Here is a 26,750-nt window from a genome sequence, read left to right as displayed (position 1 = left end):
GAATTGACATGACAATGCTAAATGTCTTTGCACACAGTTAAAGCTTGTATTGAACATCTGTGTCAAGTTTCATCGAATTTGACTCTTTATATCTTGACATATCAGCGGAATTATGAAAATTCATTAAACAAGCAAATTAGCATTTAATTGACCCAATACTGACATATGCCATTATGTGCTATTATAAGTCTACATGAGCAAATTCTGTACAAAGTTTTATCAATTTTGGTACAGTGTTTAAGAAACAGAGCTCTTTTTCAAAAAATCACTACTTATGCAAATAAGCACTAATTATTTGACCACATCAAAAACAATGGACGTTCATATGTACGCTATACTGTGTTATGAAAGGAATTGGCTCTTGCATGTCTAAGAGATCTGCGTAGACGGACGCGCGGACTGTTGAAGCCCAAACCATAAGTCCCCTGGACTTCGTCCGTGGGGACTAAAACCAAGGCGACATTCAAATCATTCGCTGTACTTCAACATGTATTGTAACAATAAATGATTACGGTAATACTTCTTATAATCTAATTTTGATTAAAAAGTAGTATTACTCATTTTCAAGTGTTCCGAATCATCATTACTTCAGCTGTGATTAAATGCAATATTGCAATCAGGCAGCAAAATTATCATGAATTATAATAATAATAAGATCATTAAAAACTGACAACCTTTTTCAAATCTACCAGAAGATGGCGTTTTAGATTTTCGTCGAAGGACACTTCTTTCTCTGTTCCACCAGATATTGAAATTACATGGTAAGGTCCGTCTTTTGGAATTTCCAATTTAGAAAGAACATCTTTCAGGGCATCATTACTATGTTCATTGCATGTGGAATACTACAGACAAAATGAAACAAAAAGATAAGTGAGCTAAATCATATGAAAGTCTTGCTTCGTTCTTGTGCAATGAGATAATAAACTTCGGTGTGAGTGAGTTTGTGGTTCTTTCAAATGTGTAGAAGAGATACGCCTTATCAACTAAAAAATGTACGACAGAAAATATCTAGCGAAATTACCAAACAAACCATACGATCTATGCAAGCGAGACAAATTCTACTTTTGATCTCCCTGATACAACTCGGACGAAAAAAGTTAATGTTTAAACATATGGTGATAAGAAGGACATTTTTAGGTACATATCGGCGATAGTTTTAGAAACACTCTTAAAAATTTGGATTTGCCACAAACAAGGAACAGCATGCAATCTTATTTTAACGTAATATTTGAAGTAGAAAGAACAATGTTTGCCTACGAAGACAGGCACAAGCACGAAATCCGAGTTTGAAACCTTGGCCATGCCGAAAATATAAAGTCAAATGTACTGTAGGATTGTTTTAAAACAAATATATTCATATTCTTCAGAAGTTGTATTCTCTTTCGACATTTTTATTTTCTCAGGTTGGTAACATTTGTTGCATACCATTATCCTTATTGAACATGGTGCTTTTCTTTTTGTAAGTATTTGATTTCAAATGGGACGTTTGGTAAGGTTCAGTTTGGTTTGGTTAGATTGTGCATCGACTGCTATGCTCATTCTTGTGCTGCCATACTAATTCATTATTTGCCTGTTGGTGTGTGCAGTTATTGCTTTACAAATTTCATGTCGCCCGGATGTTGCGGCGACCTCATGTCCTTTCATTATGTTTGCACTAACATTTGTCTGTCATGTTTTTGTAATTGCTTAAATATTTTGACAGACAACTTGCGGGCATAGTGACAAATTTATTACCGTAATATTTTACAATGGTGTTACTATTTGTCTTGTTCACCTTATACTGTCAGTCTCATTTCCAAAAATAGTTGGTATTGGTGAAACATTCAAGAGCGTCTCTGTGTCTCGTCGGATATCTTTTTGTCTTACAGTAGGTCTGTGACATTCTACAACCTTCTTCTACATGCTGGGTATACAGTCTTGCTCTGCTAACATTTGCTTATTTTCTTTTGCAATCGTTTCCCCTCAAGAAGATACAGTGTTTTACTACTTATGTTTAAGCTGGGACACTCACAGGTGTACAAAGTATATCTAATAAAGATTCAAAATAGTTTTAACCAACATGCTGAAATTTATGAATACAATTTATGAATTGAATGACAGGATTTGGCTAGACCGCAGCATGTTCCTCAATACAATTGTGGCAAGTGAACATGCGCGAATTTTAGGATTCTTACCAAATAAATAGATTTCATATATGGTTTGTAGTAAGACACGACATGTTGAGGAGTTCATGAAAAACATGAGAAACATGTTTCCGTAAATGATATCTCATGTTAGTTGAAATGTAAAGTGATAGCTAAGGATTAAACACAGGGATCTATTTTGGTGACAAAATAACCAAATAGTCATGGTCAGTAGTCCATATTGGCCGAAGAATCTACCTTCATTTGACAAGCACAAAAACTTCAAGTGAGACTTGCGCACAAAGTCTTCTCTTCACGTATTGATTATATTTTCGGTTGACCAAGGGAACTCGGCTTCCTTTAAAGTTCAATTATTATTATATTGACCAATTAAGTACCGAACACCGCATTTGTTCCATTTGCTCTATTACTTTACGTTCGAAACAGCTATGATCCTTTATCAATGAACACATATTTATGGCAATTTGAATAAAAGGTTTATACCGATTTTGAATTGCGAAAAATTGTTTCAATATCTTCAAAGACGTCATCTTCTATTTCTTCAGATAATTGTCCTCGGTAGCTCTTGACTCTGTCGTAGATATCTCTTCGGACCTTTTCTTTAAGCGTTTTGTCGCAAGTGTTGTCGCTGTGCGGTTATAAAAGTGTATTGAAAATTTCAATATTGACATGCGTTTCCATAATTTCTTTTTTAATCAGAAACACAGATTGTGATAATTTATTTTAGCTTTCGTACATTCTCTTTTTGCTGTGAAAAAAGTTTCATGAAGTTGAGAATACGTTCTGTTCTGTGAGAACACTTCCTTCAGACGACGGTACTTACTTTCTTAAAGGTTATTTAGAAAAGTTTCAGGCTATTGACATCTTTATTTTTCTCCGCAAAGTCAATCAGAAGATTGTCATCGAAATTGCCAAGTGGATAATTGAGTGAATCTTCGATAAAAGCCAAAGTATATTGGTGATACATGACTCTAATGTAGTGATGGTGATTAACAACACTTTTCTAACAAAAATTGTGGCATGCTTGCTCTGCATATTAGTCGCGCCAGCGTATTGACTACGCATGCGCCGGTTCATAATATGCAATGGAAGTATCTGAAAGTGTGTCCGACTAAATTGTAATAATAATAATCAATCTTTATTTTGTGTACTTGCTCAAATGTAAAAAAAAAAACAAGACAGTAAACAGCTAACGCCCGCATCACCAAACAATTCAAAAAAAATGAAAACACTAAAAGAGCTTTTAAGAATACAGAATTAAATACAATCTAAAACAGTCTTTGCCCAAAAGACACTTTGCATGACAACATCGACAGATAGAGGTGCTTTAATCAAGGTATTTGTGCTTTTATGCAATCTAACATAGAATTTAGAACGAAGCATGCGTTGTTTGCTACCAAAGGTCATAATATGGTTGCTGACAAAGGTTTCAGAAATACCTGAGCGATGTTTAATACCGAGTAGGATTCTGAAAGCGTTATTATATGACCCTCGAACATCGTTAATACATTTTTGTGTAAATACACTCCACAAATTTGCATAGTACATGGTTGAACAGTACGCTTTAAATAAATGAATTTTGACAGAAAATGAACAATTGTAAACTTACGGATTAGGGTGTTCGCATTAGCATAAAAGCTTTTCATTTGTCCTTTAATATCATCCATGTCGTTACCCAAATGGTTTAAAACAATACCAAGATATGAGTGTTTTCTCACAAATGAAAGGGTGGAATTGTTCATATATACATGTGGAATACATGTTATTTTGCAATGTGTTGGTAAAATAGACAGACACTTGGATTTGTTTAGATTAAAGACAATGTCGTGAGACATAGCATAATGACGACTTGTTTCCAAGAGTTTGTTCAAACCCTTCAAAGATGGACAAATTAAGACAATATCGTCAGCATAAAGGAAATGATTAACGCATTGCCCATCAAGGTGACAGCCAATATGTGTTTTACAAAGTGAATCACTCAAATTATCCATATAAATTGATGGGCGCCGCCATGCTTTATTGGAGTGCTCCTAATAAACAAATACGAAACTTGCAAAGTATTATTTCATAACATGCCATAAATAAAATATATCTCTTTTATCAGCCAGTAAGTATTATAATCCACCTCGTCACTGATACAAAATATCGTTACCATCACGCCTAAAAAAGAAAAGCAGATAAACCTGTCCTGCATTTGAACGAAGACATACGCAAAGGCTCTGTGTCAATATATTTGTGCAAAAATTTCCAGTTTTTCAGTTGGAACGCTGGTTTTAAGCTTGCAATTGGAAGTTAGGCAGTGCAGTTCCTATTGCAACGATAAGGATGGCACGACACGTTCCTTGTTAAACACAATAGATTGTTATTATTGTAAACATTGCCAATTTATGTCCAACATTTTTACACATTGAACAGAAAATCTAAACCTGCAAAGCCTGTCAAACGTGTGTGAACTGTTTTTATCAGAGGGTAAACTGGGCAAAGTGGTCGTCAAACGTATAAAGTAAGTAACAATTTATTGTATTTTATCCTTTACTATTACTAGTCATGAAGCAATACAAATAAAATTTCTAATCTTAACCCCTGGCGCGAAACCAAGGGCTGAGCCCTTTATGACATTACATATGATAGTTACGTTTTCAGGATGATCGGTTTTACGGTATTTAATCCATATGGATCAGCTGTAGTGTTTGTAAACAGGCATGCAGTTTACATGGCAATGGCACAATTAACTTTTATGATTATCTTTGACATAAATTATAATGCAATATAGTAAATATATTTATATACCTCAAAATAGGAAAGAGCCAGAAAAACAAAATGTGTGAGTGGACGTTTTGATTCTGTAAATATGTCCCATTACAACACTAGAGAACATACTTTGTCCTCAACCGTTTGCTTATTACATACTCACCATATGAAAATAAGCTCTTACCTCTTACTTATGATGTAGTCAACAAAATCAGTAGCCCCACCGCTTCCTTTGAAAAGTACAATCGGGATTGGATATTTACATCTTAAACAGTCAGCAATTTCCTTTATTGTTTCAATTCCTCCTCCAACGCACAGAAGTACGATAGAACGATCTTAACATGAAATAAAGATGCAGAAAAAATGATAATTGTCCTCGGAGCAAATTGCAAGACTTATGAACGCTGCAAGTTTATAACAGTTTGAAATAAGGAAGAAGTTCAGCAATATTTTCTCTTGTTGGACGGGCACTTCACACCCCATTATAGAAATTGGACATTGTATAGCAGCGGTGACACCTTGTTGAAGCTGGCATGTCGAGCGAAATGCCTGTTTTTAACGTTCACTAATATTGGCTTCTTTAAAGGACATTATGATTTGTTCACTTTGGGATATTGTCATTCGTAAACCATGTACAACAAACTGCGGAACCACTCGATATCTGATTTCATTCAAGGAAAATGCCCAAAAATCATTATCAGTAAAATCATAACGCGCATCCAAAGCCTGATTTCACAAATCAATGTGTCACATTCAGATTACATTCATTCGCATCGTTTGGGCATACAAAATCACAATAATAAATAATAAACACACATTACAAACATCTGTCAGGTATGACAGTGTACCTCGAGCATTTGCAGCGGCTTTTGCCAGGTATCCTAGAAGATTTCGTCGAACGAAACTCTCTCTCTGAAACCAGAAATCTTCTGTTCGAGATTTAACGAGTAGAAAATGCGTGTGTTGTGGGTTCAGATTCGAAGAGCCTTCTATCTCAGACTGCAAAGAGAAAGAAGGAAACGAAGTACGTGGACTATTGCAACCAAATAAGAAATGTACCTGTTGTAGTATGTTAGATACGTGAAAGTAGCTGAGAGGTAATTTATAATTTGTAAAAAACATTTTGTCAAAAACTGGTCAATTTTCTATTAAGACTAACCGTCTAGCTCTTTTGGTTACAGGCTAAGATTGAATGTGTGCAAAGCAAAATAGGCGAGCGGCATGCTCACCTATTTTTTTTACCATTAATGTACCCACCTTACATACAGCCAGATCATACATCATTTGAAAGCTTATAATCTCTTGTTCAAGAAAATTGACGATGTGGAGCTGCCAGGTAGGACCATAACCCCTTATTTCGCATAATTCACATGCGTCCCTTATTTGCATAAATGTGATTTTAACAAACAGAGCCGCATCATACAACCGCTTCAAACGTCATTTGAAAGCCTATCATGTCTGCTTTAAGAAAAATGACGATATGCAGCTGCCAAATAGGGCCGTAATTCTGTAATTTGCATAATGCACACGGGTACCTAATTTGCATGAATCCGATATAAAATTACAAAAATCCATTGGTAAGTACTCTACACTTACTTTTAAACTATCGAGTTATATCTCAAATGAAAGGTATTTGTATGTAGAATAGAGCTATTAATTTCAAGCGTATATTCAAAATATTTTTATTGAATACATTCATTTAAATCGTAAATATCTTGACTCGTTTTTAATATTAAACCAATTGTGTAGTAAATACGAATAATGCTAACATTATACTGATAAATATCTGCATTTGTTTTGCAATTGATTCTTACTTATTGAGGATACGTAGACTTGACATTTTCCCTGCCTAATTCCAATATAGCTGAACAACAAGAATATATAAAAGCAATCGGAACTAATTCGGGACAATTGGGTCTTCATATTTTTGCAAGTTTTCACAAACGTGTTTGGTGCCCAAATTACTCAGAAAAACAAGTAAAAAGAAAAGTAGATGAGCTTAAATTTGCTAATTAAAGCGACATTACTTCACCATCCAGTTATCCAGAATTAGTTCCAATCTCGTTATAAAGTATTATTGATGTCATTTTTGTTTCAATTTCTCTAGAAATCTTTTTTTTGATGGATAATCATTTGTTACCACATCTGTCTTACATCGACCGTTTCAGTTCAGTTATGTGGAACATGTAGACGGAAGGCACCAAATTTCATTTGATCCAATTTATTGTTATGTAATAAAGGGAAAGTAACTCAACACATCGTTCATATCTTCGTTGTTTGCGTTTTGTGTATGATATTGTCTACATTGTCAGTGTATATTGTGTTTGGCTGTTTTATATAAAGTGTTGATTAGACACGGCGATTATTCCAGTTAACAGTAAAATACTAACACCACTTTCAAGGTGGTAGCTGATGCTAAAAATACAAGTAGTGCGCAAAATGACCCCAACCAGGAAATAAGTTCCTAGGCCACCAAATTATAAGTGGATGATGCAGTCAAACCTTTCAAAGATCAGAATTCATTGACAAATATCTCAAACAAATCGTGAAGAAATAAGTAACATACATCAAAGATACAACAGATTTTACACGGAAAATTGAGACAATAAAAGTTCCGGCCAATTCGACATTGGTAACACAAGAGATTGTGTCAATGTACACTAATACGCCACACAATGAAGCAATGGAATCAGTCGGCAGAGCATTAAATCAGGACAAATCATCAAATGATTACATAATCAAAAAACCAACAACAAAATACATAGCTATGCTGAAAATGATCTCGAAAAACAACACGTTTCAATTCAACAATGAATTTTACCGTCAGATATTTGGGTGCACTACGGGATCTCCGGTTTTCCCAGAAATTCCCGAAATTACATTTCACGAGACAAAATTAGAATAATTCAGCAATACACAGAACAAATATCGCTCTGACTGAGATTCAGAGACGATGTATGATTTTCATTTGAACTCAACACGAGCTTAATGAATTTATATCAAACATAAAAAATGCATTTTACTTTCAAATTTTTGAAAACTCTTCTCAAGAAATCATATCGTTAGACCTCATGATCAATAAACGTCATCGGTGCAACAAAAAAAACATTCTCGACTTCAGAACACACAAAACCAACAGATACATTTCACTTCATTGAATCAAACGGCAACATGCAAGGGCCTTGTTAAACGAGAAAAATTACTTTACATTAGAACAATCATGCAACAACAAGATAATACAAAATACAAGATAGTTTTGAGATAGAGTATTGAAATGCGACAAAACGATTATAAATCTTGTTTAATTATTACTAACTTTGGAACAATTGGATGACATTTAAATGTTATTAAATTTCCATTGAATTACTTTCGAAACCTTGGTATCTTAATAAGTAAAAGAGAACCAAAACATTTTCAGGTCCCCATATACAGATCAAAAACTCCAAGTGCCCCTCTACAGTCTCTCAAAATTTTAGAATCCACCTCGAATTCCTCCGCCCCTCACCGTTATTTGTGAGCGTAGCCTAATCACCTACATAAGAAAGAGAAATATATGCGTTACGATTATGCCAAACTTCATAAAACGTACAACAGCCCGATCTCCGATTCAAATGAACATACACAAACACAGCCTGAACGAACAGTAGACAATGTAGCTTCCCTACTTGAACAAATTGAACTTCAGTGGAACAACTTTACTGGTAACATGTACAATCATTCAATCAGTGCACACGTTTCACCAACCGAAAATGATTTTTAGAGACTGATGAAGACAACTCTGTTCTCGAAAGGTAGCATCAAAGGATCGCAGTGTCACATTAGTCTTGCCTCCCCATAGGGCAGGACACGTAGATTAGGGGTACGTCTCGTCATGGCAATTCAACACTTTACATAAAACGGCCAAACATAACATAACACACACTTACAATATACATAATATCATACACAAAATTCAAACAACTAAGATATGGACGATGTGTGGAGTTGCTTTCTCTTATTACATATCACCCATTGTGTCTGCTGTTAAATTAATCTTCCCTGCACAGACCTATGTTCCTGCCAAGGCAGCGATAACTATGGCAACCGTTTTACTCACGTCACTGCTGGTGAAGAAGAGGATGATGAATTCCTAGAATTACTAGATTTACTGGAAATGACACTGTATCGTCATGGATGATTTGGATCATGAATAATGCTTCTCTGACACCTTGTTTCGACTACAGAGTACTTTTCAACAACTACAATGGTGTCGTTCATGTGGATCTTTCTTTATGTTTGCACGTAATAGTAATTTAGTAATTGGTGATATTTTCCCCCGAAGATCTTTACGAAATAATGTTGGCGTTCTAAGCATTTATAATATTTGTTACAATCAAAATTAATATCAAACAAAAGGCATGTTCGGAGAAACAGCCTCTGACCTACAAAAGCTAGACATCGATTTAAAACTGTAAACAAGAAGAGGTGTTCATATGTTTTAAAACTTCCATTCAACAAAAAAGTGATCATTTTCAGACCTCATTTCAGCAGTTTGTTATCCATGTTCTATGCACCGTTTTCATATCATAGTGCTTGTGGTTGCATTGATACTTTAATTATTTTTTATAAAATATCATTATTCAAAAGCGGACATATTTGTTCAATAGAAATATGAAAATATTTCAGTAAAATCACTTAAATGTCTTTTGATATCAATTTTGTGTTTTAAATGCAAATATCGTTATCGTTACCAAATACCATATATCACTCGATGGTGTGAAGGTATGTTTAGAATAGTTAACAATGAATTTATTTTTCCGATACGCAAGTGTACTGTATTTGCTGCTACAGATCATGGCACAAACAATGTCTTGACGAACAGCTGTTGGAAGGCAGTGACGCAACGCTATTAAAATGGTATTGTGATGCATGCCTTGCCGACACAGAATCACCTGTGCATGCATCAAACATCTCGCCTTGTCCGATAATTATTCCTTGTAACTCTCCGAAAGGCTTACAGATATGCACATGGAATATTAGGAGTATTTACAAACATTTCGACGAACTCAAATGCATACTAACTGAGTCGAATTTACAAGTCTGTGGCATTACCGAAACTTGGCTTAATGACAGCCACAGTAATGTAACCTGCAATATTCACGGTTATACTCTTATTAGAAGAGATCGGCACACTAAATCCGCCGGTGGTGTTGCGATGTATTTATCGTCAACCCTGAAATATATAGAGAGGCCCGACCTTCAAACCAGTGGCATCGAAGATCTATGGATACAACTCAACTTCACAAAGTCAAAACCAATTCTCCTCGGTACCATATACAGGCCTCCAGATTCCACCGCCGCATGGTTTACTACTTTTGAATCTACGTTGGACCGAGTGATCAGCGAAAATTTTGAAGTAATTATAATGGGTGACTTTAATGTAGACATTTTAACGGAAAGTAGAAATTGTAAAGAATGGACATCGATTTGTAGTTCATTTGGGTTGGTAAATATGATAAACTCACCCACAAGGGTGATGAATAATTCTAGTACTTGTATTGATCATATTTTGACGACAGACCCTGAAAAGATCATTCATACTGGCGTAGCGTGTATTGGATTAAGCGATCACTTCCCTGCTTATATTATTAGACAAACTTCTAGCAAATCTATTGGTAAAGGTAAACACACAATTAAATACAGATGTACAAAGAAATTTGAGTCGGAAACATTTTGTAGAGATCTTGCAGAAGTTCCATGGTCAATTGTCAGCAGTTCTGATAATATCACTGATATGTTAGACACATGGAATAAGTTGTTTCTAGGTGTTGTGAACAAACATGCACCAATCAAAGAAAAACGTGTAAATTATCCAAACATTCCAGAATGGTGGAATGAGGATATTGAACTCTCAATCAAGATTAGAGATAATCACAAACAAAATAAATCATTTGAATTATACAAGAAATGGAGAGATAAAGTCACAGGTTTAATCAGGGCAGCTAAACGTGATTTTTACAATGGTATGTTGAATAATTGCTCAAACGATTTTTGGAAAGTTTTCAAACATCTCGTTCCACGCTCACAATCACAGAATCCTACATTTCTTATCAGAGAAGGTAATGAAATTTCTGACAATAAAGACATTGCTTACACTTCTAACAACTTTTTCACAAATGTAGCTTCAGAATACAAAAAACAAGCAAACAACAACGATGACCTTCTCAACAAATTGACAAATTTTATAACAAAACACCTTCCGGATGATGCAAAATTCAATATACCATTGCTAAAAGACTCAGACATTTTGAAATATCTTATGAATTTAAATTGTAACAAATCTACTGGTTTAGACGGCATCAATTCAAAATTTTTGAAAATTGGCACAGGTCAAATCACACCGAGTCTCACAGCTCTTTTTAATTATGTAATCACAACAAGTACTTTTCCAAGTCAATGGAAGTCAGCTAAAGTAACTCCTCTGTTCAAAAAGGGTATCAAAGATAACATCTCAAACTACAAACCTATTTCAGTCCTTCCTGTTCTGTCAAAATTGTTAGAAAGACATGTACATAGTCATTTTTTAAATTTTTCTTTCATTGCACAATTTACTGTCAGATAAACAATCCGGTTTTCGTACGTTCCACTCTTGTCAAACAGCTTTGACTAACATTACCAACTCATGGTACCAGGCAATCGATAGTGGAAATCTAATAGGTGTTTTACTCGTTGATTTTAGAAAAGCCTTTGACCTAGTTCATCATGGTACTTTACTTAAGAAACTCAGACTTTATGGTTGTTCAGAGCAGACAATGGGCTTTTTCACTTCATACCTCGCAAACAGAACTCAGTTGGTGTCCTTTAATGGAACCCTGAGTGATTTTCTTCCTGTCAGTACAGGTGTACCGCAGGGATCTATTTTAGGGCCCCTGTTGTTCCTACTTTTTATAAATGACCTCCCTCTGGCTTCTGAAAATTCTGATATGTATATGTATGCTGATGACACAGCAGCTCAGGTGATCAGTCCCAAAATTAACGAAATTGAAACCAAGCTGAGCAGAGACATGAATCTGATCACACGCTGGTGCGATCAAAATAGCATGTGTGTTAATTCACAGAAAACTAAGGTTATTGTCATTGGTACAACGCAGAAAAAAGCCAGAACGAAAAATCACATCAATGTTATGTGTGGCAATGATCAGCTCGATTGTGTAACCCATGAAAAATTGTTGGGTGTAACCATTGACGACACCCTAAATTGGGAAAAGCAAGTAAATTCAGTTTGTAGTAAGGTAGCCTTTAAATTGCTGCATCTGAAACGTATTCGTCCCTTTTTAACTCAGAGAGCTAAGATGATATTTTACAATTGTTTTATATTACCCCATTTGACTATTGTTCTAACATATGGGGTCATTGTTCCAACAAACTTTTACTTCGTGTTGAAAGACTACAGAAAGCTGTAGCCAGAGTACTTTTAGACTCAGATTTTAGCACTCCTAGTCGTAATTTATTCGACGTTTTAAACTGGTTACCATTTAGAGAAAGGATTGTTTTTAATGAATCAGTCTTGATGTACAAAGTCCAAAATAATTTGGCTCCTAATTATTTGAATGTTTTTAGAAGTGTCCAGAACGTCCACAGTCGTAGTACAAGATCTGTAGACAGAAATGAATTATATATTCCAAGACACAGAACTCAAATTTTTAAGAGGAGTTTTACGTATAGCGGTGTCAAAATATGGAATAGTTTACCAGCAGATGTCAAATTTTGCTCTACTCTTCACTCTTTTAAAACGAAATGTAAGTCTCATCTTTTGGGCAAAATGTAATTTTTGAGCCATTTTTGGCGTTTTTTTATATTTTGTCGTCTGTTTCTTGCTGTCTTAATGTTTTGTTTTTCTGTGTGAGAAGAGCCTTCGGCTCAACAGTCTATCGAGTTTAAATAAAGTGTAATAATAATAATAATAATAATAATAATAATAATAATTTTCTAATTTTATATCTCATTTCTGCAAATTGCTTACCAGTGTAAATTATGCAAATTAAGGGGTACGGCCTTACTTAAGGTGAAGTGCGACGAATTCGGACGCGTACACGCTTTAGAACGTTTCTGCGCAGATTTAACTCCAGCCTGCCGCAAATGGGTTATTTTGTAGTGCATGTATTTAAAATCACCTGTCATTGTTGAAATTGCGCTTTTACCTAATGTTTTGACCCAGTCTCTTAGAAATACATGTGACCTATAACCTTGCCATATTTTGACCCCCTAGGAAGCTGGTTTTTATTCAATATGAGCGAAAAATTAACATTTCTCTCCCATTTATATGGCGCAAATTACCCATTCACCTAGAGATACTGTAAAAAGTAGTGTGGTAACACCCTTAAAAGTGTAAACTAAATGGTATTATGTCAGGAGTTTATTCGCCAAGTTTAGTCAAAATGACACCATTCAAAGCGACAGGAAGAAAGTTCGAAAATTATGTAGTGATATAATTTCGGTATCGTCATTTTGTAATCGATACTTATGTTAAAATTTCTTCACAAACATCATGAAAACTATACATTCGATAGACATGGATCTTAAGTCTTGGTATTTATTAAAATTAACTCATTTGCTAAGCGTTTCACAATTGCTTTCTTTAGTTTAAGTGAATTATATCATTTTTATTCATTTCTAACAGCGCCATTTTAACGTCCGTTTCTATGGAAACGAGCGTGGTGACCCCCATTTTTTATTTCATTTTTGCACTTGCACAACTTCCAAAAATATTTGTGCAAAGTTTCAAGAAAATGACACCACAACTTAATTTGGACGTAATTCGTAGTACTTCACCTTAACAGCTCAACATTGTCAATTTTCTTTAAGTAGAGATGATAAGCTTTCAAATTACATATGACATGGCTGTATGATGTGGCTGTATGTGTTAAAAGTTTCAAAATATTTTTATTCAAAAGGAGAAAATATTTTTTCCATATAAATATGAAAATATTTCAGCGAAATAAATTTAAAGACCTATTTGAATATTAATTTTGTAATGTACATGCAAATGCCTTTCTTTTGATGTATCACTCGATAGTTTTAAATTTCAAATATTATATCGCATTTATGCAAATTGGGTACCAGTATGAATTATGCAAATGAATGGGTTATAGCCCTACTTGGGAGCTTCATATCGTCAATTTTCTTGACCTACAGATAATAAGCTTCCAAATGATATATGAAGTGGCCGTATGTAAGGTGGGTCGCCTAAAAGAGGTAGAAAAGTGCTTACAATGAACGTTATCATGATGTGGCCCTATGCAAACAAAATGCCACAGTCATGCCTGTGTTATTTACTGAAATACGTGAAAGTAAGTCAAGTGTGATCTCAGGCCAACTTAATATTTTTATAAAATAATTTTATTCCTTACTGGCCTATATACCAGAAAAATTTGATTTAGATATGAGCATAATGTTTTAAAACGCCATCAAAGTTTCTATGATATATTATTTGCCCAGCAAATAATACAGTTTTACCTGTTGCAGTTACGGAATTACGGTTATGCAACTGGAAGTCATCGAACGTCATCATAACAATGTGGAAATAAATGTTGATATCATGCAGATCAATTGTCAATAAAAATGTACCACTAGCCCCGCTAGTTAGCGTATAAGTTTTGTAGATATTCTGGGCTAATAATACAGAGATGCATCGGTCAGGGGTCACGAGATATAAGTCTCATAGTTTAAACATTTAACAATCTTCTTCAAAATAACCAGAGTAAAGAAATTGACATATGGTATTTTTATTGAGACAATATGAACCAAAATGGCTGTTAACAGTTTTTTGTTAGTCACATTTTATAACCTTAGCAGGAATAACAAGTTTGAATCAAATGTTGCAACCAGACGAAAAGATCAATGAGCATGGTCAGCTGATAAAAATACTCTCAGTTATCAGTGATGTGTCCATGTGCAAGTATTGTGGATCAACGACGTCGTAAATACTAGCAGTTTCGGGGGAGAATGATAATAATTATGAACAGTACAATTAAAATAGAGATTCAAGACTTTGGCGTCGAACCCTAATGACGAAATCATTGATGTAGGTGACTTATGTTCATAACAAACAAAACAAACAAACAAACAAACAAAACCCGATTGCATCCGATTGCAGCGAGACGTCATTTGCGAGTAGTTTATTTTCTTTGAGTTTGGCGTGTTTTAATAATGAACAATCGATTTACGCTGCCAAGCGTGATCTGAAATTTGCATTTTAAAATTAGATTCTCATCTTTGTTCGCCAGAAAGAGATCCTCTGCTCATCTAAGTATTTTGTTAAGTAGCTTTTGTGATGCATGACAGTTTTGGTTTTACAAAATCCGTGAAAATCTTCTCAAAATGGCATAACCATGAATACAACCAAAAGAGTACCTTTCAAACGCATAAGGAGTGGAGAAATTACATTTCATATTCTATGTACATTTTGTGCCGCTCTCACTGCGCTCGCCATTATTCTAACACTCATGGGATTTTGAAGAAGAATATACATTACGAAACGTTAAATGACACCGAGATTATTGGAACTTATCAGCGGAATAATCTGTACTTCTCTGCTCTCCACACATGCAGCTTACCACTTACCGATGGTTTCACCATTAGTATTTCACTGCTTTTTGGTGACTCGATAGAATAATCCTTGTCTTCAATCAAAAGTCCCAAACACTTCGTTGTTTGTGTTTCTCTCCATTCCAGATTCTTTAATGCTTCACCAACGTAATGGACCACTCCACGATCCACACCAGATGTAAGAATCAAAGTTTCTCGTTCGTTTGAAAATATCTACGATGAAAGAGACAAATTACCCCACTTACTCTTGCAACAGTGAGGGAGGTTTTTGAAAGGGGATTTTGATAATAGGCGTGAGATGCGTATCCCTATTAACCATCTTCTTTTTATTACTCAGTTAAGCATTATTTTAAAGGAAACTTTACTTAGGAGACTCCTATTCGCGATTTAGAGAAATCAAATAGTGAACTCAGTTAAATTTTTAACAATGCGCTTACTTTAAAAATGATCTCTGCTTGTTATTACTCTGGGAAAGCCTCTATATTTGACGCACCCTCGCACGACCACTTAACGGAATATTTGACGTTTAAAAGTTATGCAAATAAACATTAAAACAAAGCGACATAAAAATCAGTGGCTGTACTTCAGTATCTTTCATATGATAAATGATTGTGGTAAAAATTCTATTATGTCATTTTGTTTAATAAAGTACTATTACCTAGTAGATTCACATGATTATCTCGATTTTTCCCAAATATGCATTAATTCAGATGTGATTAAACACGACATCTCAATCAGCCTTCAGTAATTACTCGGGGTTGGCCCGGGGAATTTCGCGCAAACTTGAAGTAAAATGTGACCCTCCCCTATCCTCCTGTCTAAAATGTGACCCTCCCCCTTGTCCGACATTCTAAAACTTGACCCTACCCCCTCCAAACCACTGCGGTATTGTCCCCAGGAATAACTGAAACAGTATCAGCTAATTTACATAATAATTGGTTCAATTGTTATGTTAGGGACAAATTACAGAAGGGGCTGGTGTTTTTAGAAGGACAGTCGCAATTTATCACGCAAGAAGTAATGAAGAGATATGGTATTTCATACATTCGAGGGAGGGTCACCATATTTTGTGCAACTATAAGAAGACAAAATGTGGCTGATTAAGTGCTTCATCCAAAAATATCAAATCATAATACATGGAGTCTATCAGGCAAATTATTGACAATTTTCCCCCCACAAAACATGCTTTGTCTGTATATTATATATGTTTGACAATGTATTTAAATGTACTTTGCTTGAATTGGAAAGTAAAATGTCAATTTGTGTACAAGAAATTGATTTCTGAATTTCATCTTAAAAGTTGGTTCACTGTCCATGGTGTCTATGATGAAACTATGAATAGTTTTTTCCAATACAAAGAGAGGTAAATCTCTGCATTTGTGGACTCTTGATTATTGATATTAATGTTATTGATTATACTAGAGTGGTTATAAGTCCATGGTTGAGTAAGAAATTTGATTTTGGACTTTCACTGAAATGTCGATTCACTATGCATGGCAGTCTATGATGAGGTTATGAGTAAGTCTTTTTCAGTACAAAATTAGATAAATCTGTGTATTTATGTATGCTTGATCATTTACATTTATTGTTCTTGATTAGACTAGAGTGGACAAGCTCATGGTTGTGCAAGAAATTTGATTTTGGAATATCACCGAAATGTTGATTCACTATGCATGGCGGTCTATGATGAAACTATGAATATTTTTTTTCCCGATGCAAAACTAGTTAAATCTGTGCATGTAAGCTTATGTGCGCTTGATTATTTATATTAATGTTTTTGATTAAACTGGAGTCGTTATAAGTCCATGGTTGTGCAAGAAATTTGATTTTTGAATTTCAACCAAAAGTTGCTTTACTGTACATTGTAATCTATTAGAGAACTATGCACAATTTTTTCCAATATAAAACTGACAATATCTATGCATTTATGTACATTTGATAATTGATATACACTTTTCTGTTGCATATGTCTTTGTCTCTTGTCTTTTATCAGTTTTTAACTGTTCAATATACCACTGCATCGTTTTTGCTTATGAAACTTGTGGATAATGTGTACGTATTTTGTTGGTGATTTCCTATTCAGGGAAAATCACTCTGACAATCAAATTTTTGGCCATAAAATCAGCTTCTGTCACAAGGGACCCTCCCCCAAGATAGGTTTATAAAAAGTGACCCTCCCCCTTGAACTGTGTCGTAAAAAGTGACCCTCCTCCCGATTCCCCCGGCCCACCCCTCTGTAATTTCTGAAGGCTCCCTAATTAACTGCGAATGGAAATATTATCGGAACATTTAAAAGTGACAACCTTCTTCAAATCTACCAGGAGATGGTGTTTTAGACTATCTTCGAAGGACACTTCTTTCTCTGTTCCACCAGATATTGAAATTACATGGTAAGGTCCGTTTTTTGGAATTTCCAGTTTAGAAAGAACATCTTTCAGGGCATCATTACTGTGTCCATTGCCTGTGGAATACTACGGACAAAATGAAACAAAAAGATAAGTTTACTACATGTTCATATCAAAATCATGCTACTTTCTTGACGTGCAACGATTTAATAAACTTCCGTGTACTTCATTGGGTGGTTTGTTTAAATGTGTGGAAAAGAGGCGCTTTATCAACTAGTCAAATGTACTACAGAGGAAAACGGCGACTAACCAAATAAACTAGATGACATTTACAAGTGGAACAAATTCTACCTTTGATCTCTCTGATACCACTTGTTTAATAAAAAATCAATGTTTGAAATATGGTGATGAGAAATACATTTTAATAGGTTTAGAGATACTCTCAAAGATTGGATGTGCCTCAAAATGGGAACACCATATGATCTTATCGTAGCGTACTATTTGAAGAAAAGCAAGCAAGACAGGCATAAGCACTAAAATCGAGTCAGAAACCTTGACCATGACGAACATATAAGTCAAAAGTGTTGTAGGATTGTTTTAAAATAAATATATACTTCAGAAGTTGTATTCTCTTTCGACATTTATTTTTTTCTCTGGTTGGTTACATTTTGGTGCATGCATGTCTCTTGCTATTCTATCCTTTGTCTGTTCTTTTCGTTTTTTTGTGAGTATTTGCCTTCAAATGGGACGTTTAATTTTGTTAAGTTTGGTTTGATTAGATGAAGTAAATCTGCTGTGATGCTCATCTCTTGTGCTGCCATACGAATTCAATTGAGTCGTTATTTACCCGTTGCTATGTGCAGTTGCTTTACAGATTCCATGTCGCGCAGAAGTAGCGATGCCTTAATTACCTTACATTGCGATTGCATCAACATCTCTCTGTCATGTTTTGTAATTGCATACTATGACACGCAACTTGCAAGGAAAGTGAACAATTTATTACCGCAAAGCCTTTTCAATGATGTTACCATTTGTCTTGTTTACCTAAAACTGTTAGTCAGATTCCCAAACATTTTGCTATAGAAGAAACCCTCAAGAACATCTCACTGTACTTATCTAGATATACGGTTTCTAGTCAAGATTACTTTAAGTCTCGCGGGATATCGTTCTGTCTAACAGTTTGTCTGTTACGTTCAGCAACCTTCTGCCGGGTATGAAATCTTGCTCTGCCAATTTGCTGCTTATTTTAGTTGGCAGTTAATGCCCCTCAAGAATATAGTGTCTCCAGGTTCATGTTTAAACTGAGACAGTCGCACACATGAACCTGGAGACACTTGCAGAATGGCAAAGTATATTTAATGCTTTCCGGATAAAAATCTGAATAGTTTAAACAATATCCTCAATTTTATGAATACAATTTATTAACTTAAAAACATGATTTAGCCAAACCACAGCATGTTCCTCAATTATTTTTAGCAAAGCAGCATGGGCGAATTTTACGAATCATAACGAACAAATAGATTTTATATATCGTTTGTAATTAAGACATGACATGTTCTGTTAGCAGTTTATGAACAATTGATATTATATTTTTTATGTTCAGCATATTTCAATGTAAGCATGAGCAATGTACTTCGAAAGTTTATTCAAGCTGAATGTATATTTAGTTTAAAATATGGTTTGATAGCGTAAATTCACTAAATGTGTAAAGTGGACACTCAAGCAACCTGCCATGCGCTTTGGACATTTAAAATAACTAGACTTACTAATGACTTACATTACGTAAACGTCAGTCACATTACACCCCCACCCCCACCCACACAACCCTACACAGAAACACATATATATATATATATATATATATATATATATATATATATATATATATATATATATATATATTTATCGAAGTACACAGATGTCCTCGTGGAAAATCACAGTGCTCGATGCAAAAGCAGAGCGTTATAAATAATAACACAAAATTACTTCAAGTACAAAGTAATGATATATGTTACTTAAGTTTCATGGATCGTGCAATCATCAGACAGAACAAGTGAAAGGATTCATAGCTCAACAGTATTATATATGTATGATCGGGACGTACCAATCTATTTGTAGGTGGTGTTAAAATTTGATAAATATTTGTTTTGGTGGCGACATTTTGAGACCAACTCCCACCGTTTGTTTAACAGCGTATATTTGTCGGCACTGATAATGTGTAGTTTTTCTGATATACAAAGATAACATCGCTTGTTTATGTTAGAGTAACTTGATGCTTTGTAAATATTTGACCATGAAATGTCAAAGACCTGGGTCTCTTGTTTGTGGGACCAGACGTACTTGCAAAGCTCCGTGCAGTGCCGATACATTTCGTTACGGAACGATTGCATGTGATTAGAGAAGCACGTCTTAAAGATGTTATAAATGACGCTGATGTGGACTTTCTGCATGTTTTCCCCCGTTGATACCTTGGCCTTGTAAACCACACCTTCGACTTGACAGTTAACCTTCAAGGGCCATGTAGACTTGTCCCGGCAATTATAATCAGCTGGTCGATTTTGACATTGGTCCCCGGTGATTACTCTTTTATTATGTGATTTGATTATACTAGCCATTTTCTTCATACAACTGTAAGTCACTTTAATTGTGTATCTATTGAAGATAAGATCTTCAATAGAAACAAAATTTCTCCACTCTCTACGCGTTTGAAACGGGCTCTTCCGGTTCTATACATGGGCACTGCCATTTTGAGAAGGTTTTCACGGATTTTGTAAAACCAAAACTGTTATGCATCACAAAAGCCACTTAACAAAAGGAATTTCTTGCCGATAGTAGTACATCGGCATGAGATTCCTTCAACTTGTTGACAAACGCTTTCCAAATGGTTCTAAGCTTCACAAAATCTCCAATAGAAACACAATTAAAGTGAGTTACAGTATATATCTATATAAAGCTCCTTAGAAATAACATATTTTGCAGAGATATCAAATATTGCCTTAGAGTCCAAATTTTACATTTTACATTCGAAAACTGAGAGACACACATTTATGCTAAAAATTATTTTTCCCCACAGAAAAAATATTGGCAACAGATATCAAAATTTATACAGAAGAAATACAAATTTATCCTCATTAAAATAACGTTTAAATTAACATGGGGCATGGGGGCACCAACTGAGGGCGCTGTTTACCACACTTCGGAGAACAACGTGTGTGCATGTCGTCTCTGAAATTTGTTACATTTTGTGGGAAAGACAAACCCTGTTGAAGCTGAAGAACTGAGTGAGACCACTCTATGTAGTGGTTGACAAGATTTTGGCAATATGGGTGTCTCTCTTGAAGTATGGAGGTTGCGAATCGGCAGTTTTTCTCAGCATGGGCAAGCAAGGTGCCGTGACAATGGAAGACGCCATATTGGAACGGACAATGTATCGTTGAGTGTCTTCGTCCGCTTAGCCATGTTTCTCAGTCTGCTAGTACTGGTGTGTGGAGATATAGAAAGTAATCCTGGCCCCAACAAAGAAAGACAGCAGCAACAACAAATAAAAGCTATGATTACCAGGCAGAGTAAACACACCGAATCAGCCGTGCCTATCTCTACTGCCACCTGTGACCCAATGCCTTCGCCGATGAACACTCAGCCTAGTGAACCGTCAAACGGTAGTGGAGACGCCATTGTTCTCCGACTGAAATCTTTCATCAATGAGAAAATGTCATCCTTACACCAGTCGCTGGAGGACAGATTCTCAATATTGGAAGAAAAGGCCGAGCAGAGAGCAGCGGATTTGAAGGAAGGTCTCCACGGTGTGGAAAAGGAACTGGCAAATTGTCGTATTGCCGAACTGGAAGCAGAAAACTTGGAACTGCGCAAGAAACTCGACAAAATGGAATCGCAACAGGACTACACAAACAGGTCAGTTAAGAAGAAATAACTTGATAATTCATGGCATTGAGCAAAACGAAAATGAATCATGGAGTGACACTGAACAAAAGGTACACAATTTCGTGAACAAAGAACTCGACATAGAAGATGCAAATGTGGAAATAGAGCGAGCTCACAGACTAACCAGAGCCAAAACCAGTCCCCAACCTGTCGTCGTAAAGTTCAACAAATATAAAGACAAAGACAAGATTTATCAAGAAAGCAGAAACCTTCCTCGTGATTCACCGTATCGAGTAACAGAAGACCTCTCTCCGTTGGTGCGCGAAAAAAGAAGAAAACTCGGACTGTTCCTTGCGGCAGCTCGACAGGACAATAAAAGAGCCACCATGCGTTACGATAAATTGATTATAGAAGGTGAAGTATTCATTCCAGATCCACATGAGAAAGATCCGAAATTGAAGAAGCTCAACAACAGATAGGGGTTTCGCCGAGGTCCATGTGAAATCCAGCCAGCTGTATATACACAAGGTAATCTGAACATTCCAAGTGATCAGCCACAAGCAATATTACAGAACTCTGTAGGCCTAAATCATGAAAATTGTTTGTCTGTGAAATCGTTATCTTGTATTCTATGGAATATCAATGGTATAAAAAATAAATGGAGCAATCCCGATGTGTTAAAGTATTTTCAAATTTTTGATTTTATATTCTTAACAGAAACTTGGGTTGCACCGGAAGCTGACTATTCACTGTAAGGTATGAGAAATGTCATGTAAGTCGTAGTAAAACCAAACATTTTGGTAGACTCTCAGGAGGAATCAGTATTTTTTACCGCTGTCAATATTACAATAATGTTAAGATTTTCAAGCGTGATGCCACTAGTGATATTGTACGGGTTATGTTTCACAAAGATTCTCTGAAGTTGTGCTTTGGTATTGTTTTTTTTCTCCATATGGATCCAGCAGTTATGCTGATGAACAAAATTTCACACTTCTGGAAGATGATTTTGCATCATTTACGACAAAGTTCCCAGATTTTAAATTTATTTTATGTGGGGACTTCAATGCAAGAAGAGCGACAGAACCTGATTATATTCCAAACGACAATGTGGGTTTTCTCCCTCTTGGGGAGGAATATGCTTATGATAAACAGTTACCAGAACGATCCTCTATGGATCAGATTGTAAATTCTTATGGTCATTTATACTTCTTAGTTTTTGTAAACACTCTGGTATGAGAATTGTAAATGGTAGATTGCTTGATGACCAGGAACGAGGTTATTTTACATGTGTTAAAGAACAAAGTGGAAGTGTAGTTGACTACATCTTAACCAATTATGTTAATTTTGCAATGTTTGATTATCAGTGTCTCAGATCGCACTGAATCAGACCACCACATAATTGTATTTGATATTAATTTTCCCTCAGTATCTCAGAATTCAAATAATAGGTGTGTGCAGGATCCAATTCAGTCTACAAAGTTTATTTGGAATGAGAAACATAAAGTTGCTTTCAATGTCTTTTGGGAAGGTGATATGGGAAATATCTGTTCAGAAAATGTATTGTCTGCCATGGAAGATGGTGACATATCTAAAGCTGCCTCCATCTTTATAGAATCAATTCACTTATCAGTCCAGTCTTTGAAAACTACTACTGTAAATAATTCCAGGCCAGGTTTTGACAAACATAATGCGTGGTATGATAAGGAGGGCAGCCAAAAGAAAAAGTGTGTTAGTAGGTCCTTAAATCTCTTTAGAAATTCAAGATCTAGAGGTTCACTCCAGGGTTATGTTAACATGAAAAAAGATTATCAACTTTTGTTAAAAATCAAAAAAACTGCATTTTATGAATTGGAAAAGCAAAAACTTCAAATTCTCAGAAGCCAGTCAAACTCAAAGGAGTTCTGGAAACTGTTTAGCACAAAGAGCTGTGGACCAGATCCAAGTATCTCAGTTGATGAATGGTTTCAATTTTTCTCAGGTTTATTCACAGAACCAATAATCCAGGGTCATACTGCAAATGATGAATTTTATGAGGAAGTTAAAACATTTTTGGAGCATTTGAACTTCAATGAGGATTTTAGTGAGACTTTGAATGATACTAGTTCCATTGATACAGATATTACAATGGAAGAACTTGATAATGCTCTGGGGTGTCTCAAAGCTGGTAAAGCATCTGGAAATGACGGGATTGCTCCCGAGATTTTAAAAAATGCTCCATCACATTTTAAGAGATTGATATTGAATTTCTTTAACAAAATACTCAATACAGGTCAGTTTCCCAAACAGTGGGCACAAGGATTGATCGTCCCACTGCATAAGAAAGGTCCAAAAGATAAGGTAAACAACTATAGGGGAATTACCCTTTTGCGAACAATAAATCAAGTTTTCAGTGAGATTATCTATCAGAGATTACTTGTCTCGTCAGAGACCCACTATCCTCTTATTGAGGAGCAAGCAGGTTTTCGGAAGAAATATTCAACTGTAGACAATATTTTTATTTTACATACCATTATAGATCGATACATAGCTCTGAGTGGCAGATTATACTGTGCCTTTATTGACTTTGACAAGGCTTTTGATCGTATTAATCATTGCTTGTTATTTTATAAATTGTTCAAAGCTGGCCTTAAAGATAAAGTTTTTTCTGTGCTGCGTTCTATGTATGCAAATGTAACTGCATGTGTTCGAACCACCTCAGGGTTGTCAGATTTGTTTAAATGTCAGCTTGGTGTACAACAAAGTAGTATCCTCTCTCCCCTTCTGTTTACTCTGTTTATTAACGATATGAGTGAAGCTCTTGAACATGATTTTGCAGGGATACATATAGCTACTATTAAACTTTTCTATTTGCTTTTTGCTGATGACCTAACTCTTTTTAGCTCAACACCAATTGGACTTCAAAGGTTATTGAACAATTTATCACACTATGCTAGTAAATGGATTGTAAAATATTACCAATCATGATGTATGGGAGTGAAGTGTGGGGATTACATGCCGGGGAACAATTGGAAGTAGTTCAAAATAAGTTTTGTCGCTATATCTTGAAATTGTATCATAATGTACCAAATCTGGCCATCAAGGGTGAATTGGGGCGTTTCTCAGTTCGCACCTTTAGACTGGCAAGAGTTGTAAACTTCTGGCTTAGATTATTGTCTCTTCCTCAAAACCGTCTCTCGTACACCTGTTATAAGTTTCAATTTTGTGAAGCGGAAAAGAGTAAAAACTGTTGGGCACTTGGGGTGAAACAGCTGCTTTTCTCAGTGGGGATGGGAGAAGCTTGGATAAACCAAGGTGTTGGGAACATAAATGTTTTTATTAATTTATTTAAACAGCGTTGTAAGGATATTTACATCCAAGAATGGCAAGCTAATTTGAGTTTTTTCTCTAAGCTGGATACTTATTGTGAATTTAAGAGAACATTCAATAGAGAGAAATATTTTTCAGTCTTAGATAAGAAATTTTTTCATGTTCTGTGCCGTTTTCGTGTTTCTGCTGATTCTCTACGAGTTGAGACAGATAGATATTTACACAACCCTCGTGCTGATAGAATCTGTCTTTTTTGTGATACACACCAGGTTGAAGATGAATTTCAATTTTGCTTGATATGTCCATTTTATACAGATTTAAGAGCTAAGTACTGATCAAGATATTTCTATGCTCCACCTTCTACAGTTAAATTTGTAAAATTATTGCAATCTGAAAATGTGTCTATTATACGTAATCTATCAAAATTTATATTTTACGCCTCAAAGAAACGATCTAGTGCAATTCCAAATGTAACAAGTTCTGTATAACTGAAATGAATTTTTGTAGAGCACAGTCTACATTTGTATTTACAGCGTCTTCAGAGATGTAACTATATTTTGTGATATGTATACTTACGGGCCGGTGGCCTATAGTATATGATATATATATATATATATATATATATATATATATATATATATATATATATATATATATATATATATATATATATATATATATATAATAACGTTTAAATTAACATGGGGCACGGGGGCACCAACGTGTTTATTATTTAAAAAGTTTTGATGCGATGCGGAGTTACTTACACACATATGTACTATGCAGTCGATGTATTCATAGTATGAGAGTCTACTACTTTCAAGCATAGCGATGTTGACAATTATATGTATGCCAATGCAGGATCTAAAGTAGCAAAGAGGAAATTCTGATGGTCTTTTAGTAATAATACTTTATTGCTCAACAACACACTCATGGAGTGTGGTAAGGCAAAAATTACTAAATTCAGCAAACACTGGATGAAGCTGCTGCTGGGGGAGGAACCAAAGTACAAGAAATAAATTTGGCAAGGGGTAGTTTATCTTTGTGAGTAAAGATATACATGAACTTTTCTCTGTCATTCAAATCAAGAAAGCCTGGATTATACAAACTTGTGGATGAAAATAGACCATCTCGATATGTTCTGTATTTTGGACATTCTATAACAAAGTGAAATTCATCCTCAACTAAAGACTTACAAAACTTGCAGAATCTTTCATTTGCAGGAACTTTTGGAATTGACCTTCTATCCAGTTCTATTTGTGTGTTGTGATCCTATTGGTAAAATATCTTATATCTAGCAAGTAACTTTCAAATTCAATTTTTGTCTTAAAAAGTCTGTCAGTTCGCAGCTTATTCCTCTGCATTCCACACTTCCTTGTATCATTATGAATGTTTCTCAGCCATGTTTGTTCATAAGTTTCGCATAAACTATCATATAACTTTGGAATTAATATTGCAAACACAAGACCATATATCGCTCCCAATGTGAGAGTTCAATATGCTTTGTATATAACTATACCAATCTTAATTCAACCGGGATGTTTAAGCAGATCTCAATAAGATGTCATTCTGATAAAACCAATCGATGCCAGTATTTGAGCATGTGTTTTATCACCATAAAGTGAATTGGTTATCTACCCAGCTCTCCAACAACATCATCAGACTGTGCATGTTTAGAGACTTCTAGGATAAATCTATAATAAGATATACTAACATCATTGAGAAAGTTACACTT

The 26,750-nt window shown here is 35.2% G+C and overlaps 1 protein-coding gene across 1 annotated transcript in view; it reads right to left on the bottom strand.

The window, feature by feature from the left end:
- LOC139143469 (transient receptor potential cation channel subfamily M member 1-like) overlaps window positions 1-26,750 on the bottom strand; it is a 112,233-nt gene that overhangs the window by 65,809 nt on the left and 19,674 nt on the right. The window contains exons 4-9 of the mRNA XM_070713811.1: window positions 17,786-17,953; window positions 15,498-15,695; window positions 5,744-5,894; window positions 5,080-5,230; window positions 2,628-2,772; window positions 675-842 (exon numbers count right to left, since the gene is read on the bottom strand). Coding sequence (XP_070569912.1) covers window positions 675-842; window positions 2,628-2,772; window positions 5,080-5,230; window positions 5,744-5,894; window positions 15,498-15,695; window positions 17,786-17,953 — 981 coding nt within the window. The remainder of the gene's footprint in view (window positions 1-674; window positions 843-2,627; window positions 2,773-5,079; window positions 5,231-5,743; window positions 5,895-15,497; window positions 15,696-17,785; window positions 17,954-26,750) is intronic.

The sequence above is a fragment of the Ptychodera flava genome, chromosome 1, assembly GCF_041260155.1.
Source record: "Ptychodera flava strain L36383 chromosome 1, AS_Pfla_20210202, whole genome shotgun sequence".
Taxonomy (NCBI): Eukaryota; Metazoa; Hemichordata; class Enteropneusta; family Ptychoderidae; genus Ptychodera; species Ptychodera flava.
This window is presented reverse-complemented; position numbering and strand designations above follow the sequence as displayed.